Below are 14,337 nucleotides of genomic sequence, written 5' to 3'. Positions count from 1 at the left end.
AGTTCCATCCATGTTGTTTAAAATGGCATTATTTTGTTCCTTTTTTATGACTCAGTAGTATTCCGTTGTATATGTTTACCACATCTTTATCCATTCATGTGTCAATGGACACTTAGGTTGTTTCCATGTTTTGGCTATTGTGAACAGTGCTGCTATGAACATAGGGGTGCATGTATCCTTTTTGAATTATAGTTTTGTCCAGGTATATGCTCAGGATTGGGATTGCTGGACCATACGGTAATTCTATATTTAGTTTTCTGAGGAACCTCCATGCTGTTTTCCATTGTGGCTGCACCAATTTACATTCCCACCAACAGTGTAGGATGTTCTCTTTTCTCCATACCCTCTCCAGCATTTGTTATTTGTGGACATTTTATTATTTTATTTTATTTTATTTATTTTTTGGCTGTGTGGCTTGTGAGATCTTAGTTCCCTGACTAGGGATTGAACCCGTGCCCTCGGCAGTGAAAGTGCGAAGTCCTAACCACTGGACCGCCACAGAATTCCCGGTAGACTTCTTTTCTTTAGCATCTTTATTGGAGTATAGTTGCTTTAAAGTGTTGTTTAGTTTCTGCTGTATAACAAAGTGAATCAGCGATATGCATATGTATATCCCCATATCCCCTCCCTCTTGCGACTGCCTCCCATTCTCCTTATCCCGCTCGCCTAGGTGGTCACAAAGAACCGAGCTAATCTCCCTGTGCTATGCAGCTGCTTCCCACTAGCTATCTATTTTACGTTTGGTAGTGTATATATGTTTATGCCACTCTCTCACTTCATCCCAGCTTACCCTGCCCCCTCCCCGTGTCTTCAAGTCCATTCTCTATGTCTGTGTTGTTATTCCTGTCTGGCCCTTAGGCTCATCAGAACTTTTTTTTTAGATTGCATATATATGTGTTAGCATACGGTATTTGTTTTTCTCTTTCTGACTTACTTCATTCTGTATGACAGACTCTAGGTCCATCCACCTCACTACAAATAACTCAGTTTCGTTTCTTTTTATGGCTGAGTAATATTCTATTGTATATATGTGCCACATCTTCTTTATCCATTCATCTGTTGATGGACACTTAGGTTGCTTCCATGTACTGGCTATTGTAAATAGAGCTTCAGTGAACATTGTGGTACATGACTCTTTTTGTTATATTTTTAAAATTTTTATTTATTTAGTTTTGTCTGCATTGGGTCTTTGTTGTTGCACAGGCTTTCTCTAGTTGTGGGGAGTGGGGGCTACTCCTTGCAGTGCACAGGATTCTCACTGCGGCGGCTCGTTTTGTTGCAGAGCACGGGCTCTAGGTGCGTGGGCTTCAGTAGTTGTGGTATGCAGGCTCAGTCATTGTGGCACACAGGCTCTAGAGCGCAGGCTCTGTAGTTGTGGGGCAAGGGCTTATTTGCTCCATGGTATGTGGGATCCTCCCATACCAGGGCTTGATCCTGTATCCCCTGCATTGGCAGGTGTATTATTAACCACTGTGCCACCGGGGAAGCCCCATGACTCTTTTTGAATTATGGTTTTCTCAGGGTATATGCCCAGTAGTGGGATTGCTGGGTCATATGGTAATTCTATTTTTAGTTTTCTAAGGAACCTCCATACTGTTCTCCATCGTGGCTATATCAATTTACATTCCCACCAACAGTGCAAGAGGGTACCCTTTTCTCCACACCCTCTCCAGCATTTATTGTTTGTAGAATTTTTGGTGATGGCCATTCTGACTGGTGTGAGGTCATATCTCATTGTAGTTTTGATTTGCATTTCTCTAATGATTTGTGATGTTGAGCATTCTTTCATGTATTTGTTGGCAATCTGTATATCTTCTTTGGAGAAATGTCTATTTAGGTCTTCTGCCCATTTTTGGATTGGTTTTTTTGTGTTTTTGATATTGAGCTGCATGAGCTGCTTGTATATTTTGGAGATTAATCCTTTGTCAGTTGCTTCATTGGCAAATATTTCCTCCCATTCTGAGGGTTGTCTTTTCATCTTGTTTGTTGTTTCCTTTGCTGTGCAAAAGCTTTTAAGTTTCATTAGGTCCCATTTGTTTTTATTTCCATTTCTCTAGGAGGCGGGTCAAAAAGGATCTTGCTGTGATTTATCTCACAGAGTGTTCTGCCTATATTTTCCTCTAAGAGTTTTATAGTGTCTGGCCTTACATTTAGGTCTTTAATCCATTTTGAGTTTATTTTTTTGTATGGTGTTAGGGAGTGTTCTAATTTCATTCTTTTACATGTAGCTGTCCAGTTTTCCCAGCACCACTTATTGAAGAGTCTGTCTATTCTCCATTGTGTATTCTTGCCTCGTTTATCAAAAATAAGGTGACCATATGTGCGTGGGTCTATCTCTGGGCTTTCTATCCTGTTGCATTGATCTATCTTTCTGTTTTTGTGCCAGTACCATACTGTCTTGATAACTGTAGCTTTGTAGTATACTCTGAAGTCAGGGAGCCTGAATCCTCCAGCTTTGTTTTTCCTTCTCAAGATTGCTTTGGCTCTTCGGGGTCTTTTGTGTTTCTATACAAATTGGGAATTGTTTAGTTCTAGTTTGGTGAAAAATGCCAGTGGTAGTTTGATAGGGATTGCATGAATCTGTAGATTGCTTTGGGTAGTAGAGTCATTTTCACAATGTTGATTCTTCCAAAATAAGAACATGGTGTATCTCTCCATCTCTTTGTATCATCTTTAATTTCTTTCATCAGTGTCATATAGTTTTCTGCATACAGGTCTTTTGTCTCCTTAGGTAGATTTATTCCTAGATATTTTATTCTTTTTGTTGCAGTGGTAAATGGGAGTGTTTCCTTAATTTCTCTTTTAGATTTTTCATCATTAGTATATAGGAATGCAAGAGATTTCTGTGCATTAATTTTTTATCCTGCTACTCTACCAAATTTGTTGAATAGCTCTAGTAGTTTTCTGGTAGCATCTTTAGAATTCTCTATGTATAGTATCATGTCATCTGCAAACAGTGACAGTTTTACTTCTTCTTTTCTGATTTGGATTCCTTATATTTCTTTTTCTTCTCTGATTGCTGTGGCTAAAACTTCCAAAACTATGTTGAATAATAGTGGTGAGAGTGGGCAACCTTTTCTTGTTCCTGATCTTATTGAAAATGGTTTCAGTTTTTCACCATTGAGAACAATGCTGGCTGTAGATTTGTCATATATGGCCTTTATTATATTGAGGTAGGTTCCCTCTATGCCTACTTTCTGGAGGGTTTTTATCATAAACAGGTGTTGAATTTTGTCAAAAGCTTTTTCTGCATCTACTGAGATGATCCTATGGTTTTTCTCCTTCAATTTGTTAATATGGTTTATCACATTGATTGCTTTGCATATATTGAAGAATCCTTTCATTCCTGGGATAAACCCCACTTGATCATGGTGTATGTTCCTTTTAATGTGCTGTTGGATTCTGTTTGTTAGTATTCTGCTGAGGATTTTTTTTTTTGTGGTACATGGGCCTCTCACTATTGTGCCCTCTCTTGTTGTGGAGCACAGGCTCCGGACGCGCAGGCTCAGCAGCCATGGCTCATGGGCCTAGCCACTCCGCGGCATGTGGGATCTTCCCGGACCAGGGCACGAACCTGAGTCCCCTGCATCAGCAGGCCGACTCTTAACCACTGCACCATCAGGGAAGCCCTTGCTGAGGATTTTTGCATCTATGATCATTGTGATATTGGCCTGTAGTTTTCTTTTTTTGTGACATCTTTGTCTGGTTTTGGTATCAGGGTGATGGTGGCCTCGTAGAATGAGTTTGGGAGTGTTCCTCCCTCTGCTATATTTTGGAAGAGTTTGAGAAGGATCAGCTCTTCTCTAAATGTTTGATAGAGTTTACCTGTGAAGCCATCTGGTCATAGGCTTTTGTTTGTTGGAAGATTTTTCATCACAGTTTCAATTTCAGTGCTTGTGATTGGTCTGTTCTTATTTTCTATTTCTTCCTGGTTCAGCCTCAGAAGGTTGTGCTTTTCTAAGAATTTGTGCATTTCTTCCAGGTTGTCCGTTTTATTGGCACATAGTTGCTTGTAGTAATCTCTAATGATCATTTGTATTTCTGCCGTGTCAGTTGTTACTTCTCCTTTTTCATTGCTGATTCTGTTGATTTGAGTCTTCTCCGTTTTCTTCTTGATGAGTCTGGCTAATGGTTTATCAATTTTGTTTATCTTCTCAAACAGCCAGCTTTTAGTGTTATTGATCTTTGCTATTGTTTCCTTCATTTCTTTTTCATTTATTTCTGATCTGATCTTTATGATTTCTTTCCTTCTGCTAACTTTTGGGTTTTGTTTTTGTTGTTGTTCTTCTTTCTCTAATTGCTTTAGGTGTAAGGTTAGGGTGTTTATTTGAGATTTTTCTTGTTTCTTGAGGTAGGACTCTATCGCTATAAACTTCCGTCTCAGAACTGCTTTTTTTTTTTTTTTTTCGGTACGCAGCCCTCTCACTGTTGTGGCCTCTCCCATTGCGGAGCACAGGCTCCGGACGTGCAGGCTCAGTGGCCATGGCTCACAGGCCTAGCCGCTCCGCGGCATATGGGATCTTCCCGGACTGGGGCACGAACCCGTGTCCCCTACATTGGCAGGTGGACTCTCAACCACTGCGCCACCAGGGAAGCCCTCAGAACTGCTTTTGATGCATCCCATAGGTTTTGGGTCATTATGTTTTCTTTTTTTTTTTTTTAAGTTATTTTATTTATTTATTTTTGGCTGTGTTGGATCTTTTTTGCTGTGCACAGGCTTTCTCTAGTTGTGGTGAGTGGGGGCTACTGTTGTTGCGGTGCATGGGCTTCTCATTGTGGTGGCTTCTCTTGTTGCAGAGCATGGGCTTTAGGTACACAGGCTTCAGTAGTTGTGGTTCGCAGGCCCTAGTGAGCAGAGTCAGTAGTTGTGGTGCACGGGCTCTGTTGCTCCGTGGCCTGTGGGATCATCCTGGATCAGGGCTCGAACCTGTGTCCCCTGCATTGGCAGGTGGATTCTTAACCACTGCGTCACCAGGGAAGACCCCTGTCGTGTTTTTACTGTCATTTGTTTCTAGGTATTTTTAAATTTCCTCTTTGATTTCTGCAGTGATCTCTTGGTCATTTAGTAGTGTATTGTTTAGCCTCCATGTGTTTGTATTTTTTATAGTTTTTCTCCTGTAATTGATATGTAGTCTCATAGTGTTGTGGTCGGGAAAGATACTTGATATGATTTCAATTTTCTTAAATTTACCAAGGCTTGATTTGTGACCCAAGATATGGTCTATCCTGGAGAATGTTCCATGAGCACTTGAGAAGAAAGTGTATTCTGTTGTTTTGGATGGAATGTCCTACAAATATCAATTAAGTCCATCTTGTTTCATGTGTCCTTTAAAACTTGTGTTTCTGTATTTATTTTCATTTTGGATGATCTGTCCATTGGTGAAAATGGGGTGTTAAAGTTCCCTATTATTATTGTGTTACTGTCAATTTCCCCTTTTATGGCTTCTAGCATTTGGCTTATGTATTGAGGTGCTCCTATGTTGGGTGCATAAATATTTACGATTGTTATATCTTTTTCTTGGATTGATCCCTTGATCATTATGCAGTGTCCTTCTTTTTCTCTTGTAATAGTCTTTATTTTAAAATCTATTTTGTTTGATACGAGAATTGCTACTCCAGCTTTCTTTTGATTTCCATTTGCATGGAATATCTTTTTCCATCCTCTCACTTTCAGTCTGTATGTGTCCCTAGGTCTGAAGTGGGTCTCTTGTAGACAGCAAGAGACGGGTCTTATTTTTGTATCTTATTTTGTACAGGTCTTAGTTTGTACGGGTCTTATTTTTGTATCTTATTTTGTACAGGTCTTAGTTTGTACGGGTCTTATTTTGTACGGGTCTTGTTTTTGTATCCATTCAGCCAGTCTATAAGTTTTGGTTGGAGCATTTAATCCATTTATATTTAAGGTAATTATCAATATGTATGTTCGTATTACCATTTTCTTAATTCTTTTGTGTTTGTTTTTGTAGGTCTTTTCCTTCTCTTGTGTTTCCTGCCTAGAGAAGTTCCTTTAGCGTTTGTTGTAAAGCTGGTTTGGTGGTGCTGAATTCTCTTAACTTTTGCTTATCTGTGAAGGTCTTATTTACTCCATCGAATCTGAATGAGATCCTTGCTTGGTAGAGTAATCTTGTTTGTAGGTTTTTCCCTTTCATCACTTTAAATATGTCCTGCCAGTCCCTTCTGGCTTGCAGAGTTTCTGCTGAAAGATCAGCTCTTAACCTTATGGGGATTCCCTTGTGTGTTATTTGTTGCTTTTCCCTTGCTGCTTTTAATATGTTTTCTTTGCATTTAATTTTTGATAGTTTGATTAATATGTGTCTCAGCATGTTTCTCTTTGGCTTTATCCTGTATGGTACTCTCTGTGCTTCCTGGACTTGATTGACTATTTCCTTTCCCATGTTAGGGAAGTTTTTGACTATAATCTCTTCAAATATTTTCTCAGACCCTTTCTTTTTCTCTTCTTCTTCTGGGACCCCTATAATTTGAATGTTGGTGCGTTTAATGCTGTCCCAGAGGTCTCTGAGACTGTCCTCAGTTCTTTTCATTCTTTTTTCGTTTTTCTGCTCCTTGGCAGTTATTTCCACTATGTTATCTTCCAGCTCACTTATCCATTCTTCTGCCTCAGTTATTCTGTCATTGATTCCTTCTAGAGTAGTTTTAATTTTAGTTACTGTGTTGTTCATCACTGTCTGCTCTTTAGTTCTTCTAGACCCTTGTTAAATGTTTCATGTATTTTCTCCATTCTGTTTCAGAGATTTTGGATCATCTTTACTATCATTACTCTGAATTCTTTTTCAGGTAAGTTGCGTATTTCGTCTTCATTTATTTGGTCTTGTAGGTGTTTTACCTTGCTCCTTCGTCTGTAACATATTATTTTGTCATTTAATTTTTTGTTTTGATGGGTGGTGTCTTACTGGCTGTTTGGCCCGAGACGTCCAGCAATGGAGTTTGCAGGCAGCTGGATAGAGCTGGGTCTTGGTGCTGAGATGACCTCCGGGAGGCCTCAGTCTGATTGATATTCCCTGGGGTCTGAGGTTCTCTGTTAGTCCAGTGGTTTGGACTTGGAGCTCCCACCACAGGAGCTTGAGCCCAACTTCCGGCCTGGGAACCAAGATCCCACAAGCATGTGTCAGGCGAACTAATGGTCCCCCAAAGACATGGACATCGAAATTCCTGGAACCGCCCAGCTGGTGTGCAGCAATGGGAACCCGGAGCTGCTGGAGGGGCAGGGCGGTGGCCTGAGATGCACAGGGTGGCCTGGTGTCCTCCGGGTCAGAGCCAGGCCATCTGTGCCACCTGCGCCACCCAGTGCACCAGGGACTCTGCCTGGGCTTGACAGGCGTCTACCCTGGTAGACTTTTTAATGATGGCCGTTCTGACCGTTGTGAGGTGGTACCTCATTGATTTGCATTTTTTGCATTTTTCTAATAATTAGCCTCACCTCTTTCTTTCTTTCTTTTTATTTTTATATATATTTTTTACGGTACGTTGGCCTCTCACTGTTGTGGTCTCTCCCGTTGTGGAGCACAGGATCCGGACGTGCAGGCTCAGCGGCCATGGCTCAAGGGCCTAGCCGCTCCGCGGCATGTGGGATCTTCCCGGACCGGGGCACGAACCCGTGTCCCCTGCATCGGCAGGCGGACTCTCAACCACTGCGCCACCAGGGAAGCCCTTCACCTCTTTCTTGAAGTCTTTCCTGACCATGCTGGCCCCAGTGAGTTTTCTCCTTCCCTTTCCTCCCATGACACTTAGAAATGGTGCCTCTCACTTTTTACTTTGATCATACTTAGATTACCTTCTGCACTTAAAAGTGTCTGTTGCATTAAAGGTGTATATACCTCTCTCATAACCCCTGCTACCCCTGGGAAACTATTATAGCAGGAGTATTTGTTAAATATTATTTTATTGCCTTTGATGGAAAGGCTTTTTTACCAAAAGCCGTCGAATCAATAAATATTTCTCACCTGAAATATTAAGCAGGGCTAAGAAGCCCAGCTATTAACTTTAACTTGAAAAAGAATCTTTTGAATTAGAAGCAGGGAATGGCTACACCATCCGAGATAGATTCCTAGAAGAATGTATAAGAAAAAGGGAAACCCAGCCTTCTTTCTTCAACTCAAAATTCTTCAGATCTTGTTCCTTTCTCTAGATCTCTTAATTCTCCACAAGTGTTCCAAGAGGAAGAAGGCTGTTAAGCAGTCTGCAGGCCCTCTGAAAATAGCCATACCCTTCGATCTGTTTGTTTCATGCCTTTCTGGTCCTGGGGTGTGTGAGGAAAGTGCTACGGAGGGAGGGATCTCCTGGCACTTCTTCCCACTCAACATGCGTTCCCTGTTCCTCTAATTTTGCCCGCACTAGAGAGCTGTTGAGGAAAGCTTGGAACCCAAAGGTTATACCTGTCTGGGAGTTGATTAGAAAAAGTATTCCATTTATAAAAATATAACTTGCATAATTTTGTAGAAAGATTTACCTTTAAAACAGAAATAAATGACTCAATAGGAAATGCGGCTTGCCCTTATAAAGGGGGTTAAGTGGGGGAGTCAGTTTCAATTAAGGGGAAAAAGATGTAGGCCAGCATCAGAATATGGGATACCTTTAAGAATAATCTGTTTTATGGGGCAAACATCTTAAATTTTTGCTTACATAAGAAAAGATCATAATAAGCCAAACTTGGATCAGAGACTATTAGTGATAGAGGATGTTTGGGGGGTGGCAGAGAAATCATTTAACATCTTTACTGCCACCTGTTAAAATGGGCTAATGATTTCTAAATCTATATGCCTGGGGAAAGAGTGTCAGGTAAAAATGGTGCCATGAAAAAATAATTGGAGCTTTTTGGAGTTAACTGTTAGCTAATGGAAAGAAATCATTACATGTTGTTAATATTTAATACTATTATTTATATAAAGATTTTGTGAGTTCTGTGTGTGTATCTGAGCAGTACTGAGCAAGCTGACATACTCTTCATTCTTTGTTGGTTATAGTCATGAAAGGAGTCTTAGGACTTACCGCTCTATGACCTACACAAGCTATTCCCCTTGCCAGCCTCAGTTTCTTCATCTGTAAAATGTGGATACTGATAGTACCTGCTTCTTACAGTCAAGTGAGACAATGCACAGGAAGTGCTCAGCATAGAAAAGCAGGTATTTTATGATCAAAAGCCAATTAATTTTCTCAGTTCCAACTGTGTGCTACAAATAAAGTTTGCTGGTAATTTATTTTTAACCCATATTCGTGTGATGAAAAGATTACTGAGTTAGGAGATCTAGTCTATAGTGATGATTAGGCAAATTACTTAACCTCTCTGGGTTTCTATTCCTTTGGCTTTATGAAGGAGCTGGATTAGAGGATCTCTGAGTAGTTTCCAGTTCTAAAGTTCTGTGTTAGGATTTTTTCCAATTCATTTTTAAACAAAGTTTTAATAAAATTTAACATAGGAAGTATTGTATGCTTTAGCAATTTATATTTTAATTAAATGTACTTCATATTAAAATTGTATTGTGCAATGTTTAAAATACAGACGGATATGGAAAGTGATACACGTACCTATCATTCACTTTAAGAAATAAAACTTAAAAATAATTTGGAAATGCTGTGGGTGAAATTCACTTGTATTTAAAGGTGCAAAAACAAGATTGAAATCACTGCTTAAAAAAAAGGAAATTACTTTGGATGCCCATTGTTTCTGGAAGAAGGGTGTTTTTGTGCCTGTGTGGCTCTGACGTTATAGTAGGTGTAGGCCAAAGCAGAGGACAGTCCTCTTCTTCTGGGAACATTTCACCTAACTGAAGTGGAATAAATATAGCTTAGCAACAAAATACACCTAAATAAAACATGGACCCTGCATTTGATATGCATGTCATTTGCAATAAGAAAGAAGATTTTCATGACAATCCAGGCCGATGGAAACACTTCTTGACAAAGAATTGGATTCAAATTCTGGCTTCTTTCTAATTTAAGTGTGTGACCTTGGGCAAGTTATGCAGCCCTCTCTGCCTCAGTTTCTTCATAAAATGGGGCTTACCTAAGGGTTGTTGTGAATAATACATGAGATAATACAGGCAAGGCTCTAAGAACAATGCCTGACACATAGAGAAAGCTCAATGAATATTAGCTATTATTATTCAACTCCATAAATAATTACTGGATGTCTACCATGTAGTAGTCTCTATACTAGATCCTGAAATATCTTTGGGGATTTAGCTTTTTGTGTCTGGTCTACAAAGAATGTGTTACAGAGTTAGATATGAAATTCTGATAAACGTAGCAGTCCAGTGGGACCCAAGTTAATCTAGAAAAAAAGGCCATTTGGAGTTCAGAAGACTTTTTAAATTCAGGAGGGAATATGAGATGTAAATGAAGTACTTAAGGTCTTGCCTTTTAGTTGTTGAGTTCCTGTGCCAGGTTTTAGAGAGTGCATTATGATGCATATTAAAACCACGGTGACATTCAAAGAGTCAAACATGCCTGATTAGACTTTCATGTCCTGTATTTATGAAAAGGTTAGTGGTGCATTTCCTCAGTGCAAATTATTTTTGGTTCTTACTAATATTTATGAATAAAGTCTATACACCATAATATATGTGATTAATTTTAGTCATCAGCTTGATTTTATATAAGGAGATATCCCAGAAGATGCTACATCTTGAGCAGTAATTTCAGCAGATAGGGAGTAGGCAATATATAGGAAAGGGCAATTGTATGTTAGCACTATGGGACAAAATCAGAAATATAATTATGGCAATAATGCATTCTCTTACATAAATTTATCATTGAAATAGTATAGGAAGACATGCCTTTTGCAAGTAATTTCATTGTGATGCTTTATGGTGACGCCAAACCTTGACTATACAACAAGCAGTCAATGACGTTTAGGTTTCAGGTTGCCCTGGGTGGATGTGTCCACAAGGTATTAAAAGCGGGTTTAAGTTGATGAATTCAACGGAGGAGCTGGCCATCTGGTCTCAGTGATCTCAGGTTGGGCTGGCCTTGGCACCGGCCTGTTTGGTTGCTTTTGGTGACTCTGGGGTAACATTAAGCCATGTAAATCATAGTTATCATGTACCTCTACCCATGGGGTTTGATAGATACTAAATAATTGGTCAGTAACTGCCCCTTTGGCCTCCTCCTTTGCACATTTTTGCCTGGCAAAAAACTCTTGATGTAAAGGAGAAAAGTGAATGGGCCTCCTTTTAACAATAGGCACACTGAACTCAAGCACTTACTAAGATAGGAAGAATAATATAAGACAGAAATAACTTGGAAGCTCATTTTGTCCATACCCGGTTACAGGTTGTTCAAGAAAATAAAAAGGTGATGGATTCTTTTGTCCTTAGTACTCTTTTTTGGCCTACTCCATTTCCACAAGGCTGATGGCTTTTAAATACTAACACCATCCCCAAAGGCATCTCCACAACCCCCCAATACACAAGTCACAAATCACTGCTCAAAGGGATGAACACAAAGCACTTGCGATACTCTCCCATTTGGGTGCAGTCTTGATTCTCCAGAGAAAAGGGGACTCTCAGTGCAGATCTGCATATATATATATGGGCCAGGACTTGGGCCTTCCTGGTAAAACATAAAAACAAAACAATAAACAACGCCCCTCCCCCTCCCAAAACAAAAAACAAAAACAGAAAATCCAAGGCGCCGCTGCTGCTATCAGTAGCTTGGCTCAGACTCTGACTGCCAAAAACAAAAATAGGACGGAGCCCGGGTTCCTGAGACCCCGGCTGCCTAGGGCCAGGGCGAAGTTCCCGGGGTCTGGCCGCTGGACGCGGGCAGGGCCGGGCGCGGCGCTCTCGGGGACTTTCACCTGCTCGGCGGGCAGCGCGGGGGCGGACCCGGCGGCGGGCGGGGCCTGGACGCCCCGCGGGAGGAGCCGGCCCGGGCCCACCCCGCAGGAGGAGCCGCTCGCCCGCGGCTGATCCGGCGTCTCCGTGACAGGCACCCCGCTCCGCTGCCGCTGCCGCCTTTTCTTCCTTGTCCCGGGCTGTCCGCGCCACTGCTCCCAGGCCAGTGCCGCGCCCAGTCCCGCCGCGGGCCGCGCGCCCACTGCTCCCCTCCCCCAGCCCGGTCGTCGCGCCGCCAGCTCCCGCCACCGCCCCCGCCACCCTCCTCGCCGGTAGGAATTGCGCGGCCACAGCGCCGCTCGCGTCGCCCGCATCCGCGCCGCCCGCTGCAGCCCGGCCCTCGGCGTCGCTCCGAGTCCCGGCTTCCACGGCCGCCGCGCGGCCAGGGCGCCCCTCCGCTTGCGCCCCCTCCGCGCGCCGTCGCCCCCAGCTCTCGCCTCCCCTCTCCTGGGTCTCGCCAGCCCCTTCCTGCCACCGCCGCCTCTGGAGGAGCCGGTCCACCGCGGGTCACCATGCCCAGCAAAACCAAGTACAACCTTGTGGACGATGGGCACGACCTGCGGATCCCCTTGCACAACGAGGACGCCTTCCAGCACGGCATCTGCTTCGAGGCCAAGGTGAGGGGACCTCAGGGAGGGGACTGCCCCGGAGGGGCATGTGTGAGCGGACGGGATGCGCAGCCATCCCGGACGCAGAGCTGGTGGGTTAGGCTGATTTGGGGGCCTTTCTGTTAGGGAGGGTGACTCCCCTTCTCTGTATAGTATTCCGCGGGCTCCTGCCCAGAACTGCTAAAGAGCAACTGCAAAGTTTGAGCGGTATTGCTTCACCCCCCTCCTCCCACCTGCAGACTCCCCCATCCTTACCCATCCAGGACTGATTGAGTTACTTCCCGGATCCCTTCTTCTGAGGAGGAGAAGCCAGTGGGTGAGCGCAGCCTGGACGTCGTTCTTTAGAATCGGTTTAGGGAAGCTTTGGTGTTATTTACCTGTTGGGATCCCTTGGGAGAGGTGCTTTCAGGAAGGTCTCTTAAAGGGGGAATACCCGCTTCCTGATTGAAGAAAATAATACAGGGGTGGTTTTTGTTTTTAGATTCCAGGTAACCCCGGCCAGGTGTCAGAGTCACTTCCTAAACGCCTTATTTGCCACGACTCCTTTGCAAGTGCCAGTCATTGAAGGGGGGAGGTGTGGTGAAAGCTGCCCGGTTACTAGTTTTGTGGCTTAATGTTAAGTTTCAACAGCTAGTAGGGGACCGCTGCTGAAGAATTTATCGGGGGTGACTGGAATTTTCAGCTCGAAGCCCCAGGTCCATCCTTGGGAGAGGGGGCGGGGCGGAAGCCTCTGTACTGCACCATGAGGTGTGAATGAGGCTGCCCCCCCCTCCCACCGTGATGCACTTCCCAGAATGAGGAGTTCTGGTTTCTGAGATTACAGCTGGGGTTCCTGCTGCTTATCTCAGGGGAAGAGTGTTTCTCCTCTTCCTTCATGCAGCTTGACACCCTCCCCCCAAGACTCAGGGATGCTCAGCACCTACTGTGTGCCTGTCACTGGTAAGTGACAGAAAATACTACTCCTCCAAGTAGGTTGTGTCTTCTGGTTTTGTAAAGGTAGTACTTTCGATGTGGAGAGAGTCTTCATTCCTTTTCTCCTTAATGGCTTTGTAGATGGCAGGGTGTTAGCATCTCAGGCAAGGGTTACTACATCAGGTAGCTATTTGCTTCAGTTCTTGAGACATCTTTTTGAGTGTCTGATATGAGTCCAATGTGGTCAGTTACTTTCGATTGTTCTTCCTTCTCATCGAGATGTGTGAGTTGTTAAATCTTACCTTTTTTTTTCTCCCTGAATAACCTTCCCCCAGCCATATTTGCTAGAGCTGGGAGGGCACCCCCTGTTTCCCCAGACATCAAACCCTGCAGTGGAATGCAGAGCTGAATTACTGGGTATGGCTGGGACCAGAGTGGGGCTGTAGCCAAGATCTTATCTTGCTTCTCTCAGAATAGAGCTGGTTGGTCTAATATAGGATGTTTGGGTTAATTTTTGTCCAGGCCTGTTGCTTTGGTGAGCAGGTTTTTAAATTTTAAAGTATGAGTTTTCATCATGTCATGATTTAATTTTCTTGGACATGCATAAACTGGGAAATTGGCTTTTGTCTTGTTTGGTTCACCAGGGCTCTGTTCTGCAAGAATGAACAGAAGAAGAAAGATCAGAATTAAAGTGTTTTTAACCTTTTAATTCTTTTCTCACAGTCTCTGCATTTGATCCTCGATAGGACTCATAACCTAGGTTGTTAGAGTCGGATTCTTGCCACCTCCAATTCTAGTCTGACACCTCTGGGGAGAGCCCAGGACTGTGCACCTCTAAGGAGCATTCCAGGTGATTTAATGCAGGTGTTTGGGACCAGACTTTGAGAAACAGTGGCTTCAGGCTTGCCTCCAGCTTGCAGGGCTCTGTTCTGCAAGAATGAACAGAAGAAGAAAGATCAGAATTA

The 14,337-nt window shown here is 43.0% G+C and overlaps 1 protein-coding gene across 3 annotated transcripts in view; it reads left to right on the top strand.

Annotated features, from left to right (window-relative positions):
- The first annotated feature begins 11,423 nt into the window (after window positions 1–11,423).
- LOC111170409 (carboxyl-terminal PDZ ligand of neuronal nitric oxide synthase protein) overlaps window positions 11,424–14,337 on the top strand; it is a 307,338-nt gene continuing 304,424 nt past the window's right edge. The window contains exon 1 of one of the 3 annotated variants that reach the window (XM_022565535.3): window positions 11,424–12,469. In XM_022565535.3, the coding sequence (XP_022421243.1) occupies window positions 12,365–12,469 (105 nt within the window). In that variant the 5' untranslated portion in view covers window positions 11,424–12,364. The remainder of the gene's footprint in view (window positions 12,470–14,337) is intronic. The other 2 variants (XM_022565546.3, XM_022565536.3) reach the window with 2 other exon arrangements.

Source organism: Delphinapterus leucas, chromosome 1 (assembly GCF_059928025.1).
Source record: "Delphinapterus leucas isolate spDelLeu-1000000601 "Yukka" chromosome 1, BTC_Dleu_Yukka2, whole genome shotgun sequence".
Taxonomy (NCBI): domain Eukaryota; kingdom Metazoa; phylum Chordata; class Mammalia; order Artiodactyla; family Monodontidae; genus Delphinapterus; species Delphinapterus leucas.
Note: the sequence above shows the minus strand (reverse complement) of the source record. Positions and strands in the feature narration are given on the sequence as shown.